Source organism: Lactuca sativa, chromosome 3 (genome assembly GCF_002870075.4).
Source record: "Lactuca sativa cultivar Salinas chromosome 3, Lsat_Salinas_v11, whole genome shotgun sequence".
NCBI classification, from domain to species: domain Eukaryota; kingdom Viridiplantae; phylum Streptophyta; class Magnoliopsida; order Asterales; family Asteraceae; genus Lactuca; species Lactuca sativa.
This window is the reverse complement of record NC_056625.2, coordinates 125,700,439-125,704,260: the sequence shown is the minus strand read 5'-3', so window position 1 is coordinate 125,704,260 and position 3,822 is coordinate 125,700,439. Positions and strand designations below refer to the sequence as shown.

Genomic DNA, 3,822 nt, shown 5'->3' with positions numbered 1-3,822 from the left:
TTTCAACTAGGAAACCCTAATCTGACTGCTTAAGCCCTAAGCAGCCCATGGACCTTTTTAGTATAACCCTTGGACGATTTCTAATGGGTTTCCCCATAGAATTCGTCCAACCCATTATTCCAAGGTGATCCATAGCCCAAATGCAATTATCTTATAATTATAGTTCTAGTCCCTTAAGTTTAATTAATCTCTTTTAGCCACAAAATTAATTATCAATTAATTCTTGACTAATATTAATTAAACAATATGATTTCTCCTTTAATATATTATTCTCATAATATATTAATAAATCATAATTTATCCTTTCTCTCCATAATTCATCCTATCAAGTTGCTTTGGTGAAGGCAACCCAAAAGGACCATGCACCATCGGGTCAAGTACATACCAAAATAGTTATGGACTTAGACAATAATCCAACAAAAATGGAGACGTTACAAGTTGGTATCAAAGCCTTGGTTTGAGAAATTAGATGAACATTCTTGTGAATCCAGACTCAAACTGAGGATTTGAATATCTTAACAAATCTTTAGAAAATAATAGTAATAAAAAGAATGCAATGCGTACAGTCAGCCGGAGCTCAGAAGACAGAAAGGAAAGTGATTCCCAAAATATCCATACTATTGTGATTGTTGATATGTGATCAAACCCTGCCCTCACTTTCCTTTAAATAAGGCTGAAGGCCCGAAAATTAGGGTTTTTGTCATCAGCTGGTCTCCACGTTGCGGCCCTATACCTGCAACGTCGTGGGGAACAAAAATACTCCGCGAACCTTCTTGGCTATGCCACGTCGTGGGGAAACCTTTCCACTCCGAGGCCAATAAAATCCTTCAAAAATCATAATGAACTTATAATAAATTATACATAGGATTCTAAATGTTACAGTGCTCTACCAATTACTAGTATTCAACGAGAAGCTGCTTGGAAAAACACTAAAATGTTCATTTCATTCGAACGAAGAAAAATACAAGTATGAGTACTATTTTGCGGATGGGACATACTTAAGGTGGGCAACTTTTATGAAATCATTTGCATACACAACTAGGAAAAAACGCTTCAATACAACATAAGAAACAACAAAAAAAGACATGGAACAAGCTTTTGGCGTACTAAAAACATGTTAAGGGCATAATAAGAATCACTGCACGTTCAACTAACAAATACATAAGTAAAATATGATGTAGTGTTGCCTTAATTACATAAAATGATTGAAGGCGTTGTTATATGTCAAATACATGCTATTGATCTCCCCACCGAAAAAAATTAATGAAATATGATTATAAAATTGCACGACTCAAAAACTCACTACCAATTTCAATAGGATTTGGCCGATCACATTGAACGTAACTATATATCTTCTTTGATAAAAATTTTAAGTGTCATTTTATAATTTGGATTATGGCTTTTTAAATTTCCATGTGTAGTAGTGTGTTTTGTAATTCAATTTGATTTTTAGTTTTGGTTTTATTTATGTAACTTTAACTTAATAGATATTTTAATATTTTCTTTATCAAACATATGGTTTAGAATGGTTGGAAAAAAATGATTACTTATAACGTAGGTTGAGAAAAATGGAAATAAATTGATAAAAATAGAAAAAGTGAATGTGATCCCTAGATAACAAAAAATAGATTGAAGGATGGACTCATCCATTTGTCTTATGGTAATAAAAAGTCAATTCTTACAATTTACTTTTGTATCATTCCCCTAAAATTATTCAATTTGATAAAAATAACTAAAATATAAATCTATCAATTTCAATGTTTAGTTACTACACATTTAAATTCACAACTATTAAAATAATAAAAATAACTAAAATATAATAACTTTATATGTACAATACCCTAAAATTATAACATAGGACGTCCTATAACACATCATGATTTTAAGCAACTCAAGTGTTCGTTTGGCAAAGATATAATTGACAGCCCTAAAATTACCAAAATACCCTCATACCCACAGACTAAACAATAAAATCCTCCTCATTCATCAAACTTTCTCTCAGAATCTCAACAGAAAGAACCTCTCTCTCCTTAAAAAATGGGCAACACTCCTCACCGGAGATCATCATCATCATCATCTTACTTTTCCGGCTGTATTTCGCCGTCGTGTGTTCAATCTTATAACCAGTACACACTCATCAACGACGGCAAACACAACAATGGCTGTGATCGATGGCGTCGGAAGTGGAGAAAGCTGATCAACACAGTGATTCGAGAAAGCAAGAAGAGCATCTATGGATCCCCAAAACCTTTGACATTCCGGTATGACGCCGTTAGCTACTCGCAGAATTTCGATGAAGGAACTCATCGGTGTGAGTATTACGATCAGCACGGACGTCGATGCTCAATTGCTCACAGGTGATTCGATATTTCGATTATAATGCACGTAAAAGTTTCCGAGATCGGATTTTGTACAGAAAAATCAGTATGTGTGTGTGTGAGAGAGAGAATTGATTTGAGCAAGATTAATTCTGTGATTTGAGCAAGTTTAATTCTGTGAATCTGTGTTTATGTGAATCGATTTAGAATCTAAAACTAAAACATTTAGGAGTTTTGCGTATTTAATTACATAATTCATGCAAATTTTTGGATTACAATTTACAAGCAATTAGGAATTTTGGATTCAACCCTTCAGTTTGATGTACTTTTTGTTTCGATTTTGATACACGAAATTAAATTTTTTTATATATAATTTCTATACAACAAATTTTGATAAGTGTGTGTTGCATATACATATGCGTGATCTAATCTACACATATACCTAAACGAAAAAAATAAAATAAAATAAAACTATTTATTATACAACGTAATTAAATTATTGAATATTGATTCAATTTGTCTCCTATAAAAGATAGAATTAAAATTTTAATCGATACAAATACTTTTTCTTTTTTTATTATGCATAAACAATTTCAACAAAACACGATATACTCATTTTGAGACTGAAATTGACATAAGCTGGATGAGTTTTAGAAAAAAGAAATTGTTGCTTTTAAATCTATTCCATGAATATTGTGGTAAAAATAATAAAAAATAAATTTGCAACGAAAAAAGCACATGAAGTGAAAATAATTCGTTTTATAGGGCCCACAGTGATCGTGTCCTGCTCCAGTTTAGCAATTAGCGGTGAGTGATGATTCAAATGATGATGAGTAGACTAAAAAGTGACCATCGACAATTCAATGGTATTATAATTATTTTTGTTACATAGATTTGGTGAAAAGTAATTATTTGTTTGAATTATATCATTATAAAAGATTGGGTTGTAAGAAAAAGAAGAAAATTAATTTTTCTTTAGTAATATATGAATTAAGTTGGCTTATACGGTGTTATTTTATGTGTGAGCTGTAAATCAGGTATATCATTTCGTCCAATCGGTTGATTTATACCGTCTCATTTCATCTGTAAATTGTATATTAGATACAACATCTTGTTTGAAAGATTAAATCAGCTCAGCTAGTTTATGTTGTCGCGTCTCACTTGTGAGTAGGGGTGTCAATTTATGACACGACACGACAAAAATACACGAAACGAAATTGAGACGAAATCAAAATTCGAATTCGTGTTCGTGTCGTGTTCGTGTCAAGATTAAAAAACACGATGTCATATCGTGTCATGTTCGTGTTCATAAATCGACACGATTAAGCATGTGGTTGTCGGGTTTTTTGTGTTTGTCGTTTTTATCGTGTTATATATCTTTAAGTATGAATGAAATACACTAATAGTTATGTAATATTATCTTTATCATGTCGTGTCGTGTCATGTTGTCGTGTTTTAATTGGTTCATTTTCGTGTTAATGAAAAAAAACACGACATCGTGTCG

At 31.9% G+C, this 3,822-nt stretch overlaps 1 protein-coding gene across 1 annotated transcript; it reads left to right on the top strand.

The window, feature by feature from the left end:
* The first annotated feature begins 1,913 nt into the window (after positions 1 to 1,913).
* On the top strand, positions 1,914 to 3,307 carry LOC128133049 (uncharacterized). The gene is made up of 2 exons (XM_052770062.1): positions 1,914 to 2,357; positions 3,084 to 3,307. Exons 1-2 carry the CDS (start codon positions 2,038 to 2,040, stop codon positions 3,121 to 3,123), a joined length of 360 nt encoding a protein of 119 aa, XP_052626022.1. The 5' UTR covers positions 1,914 to 2,037; the 3' UTR covers positions 3,124 to 3,307.
* Positions 3,308 to 3,822: the final 515 nt, after the last annotated feature.

Bases quoted from the DNA above. Each gene is read 5' to 3' on its own strand.
- LOC128133049 (XM_052770062.1), top strand. From the start codon at position 2,038: ATGGGCAACACTCCTCACCGGAGATCATCATCATCATCATCTTACTTT. The intron at 2,358-3,083 runs GTGATTCGATAT...TTCGTTTTATAG, and splicing joins CGATGCTCAATTGCTCACAG to GGCCCACAGTGATCGTGTCC.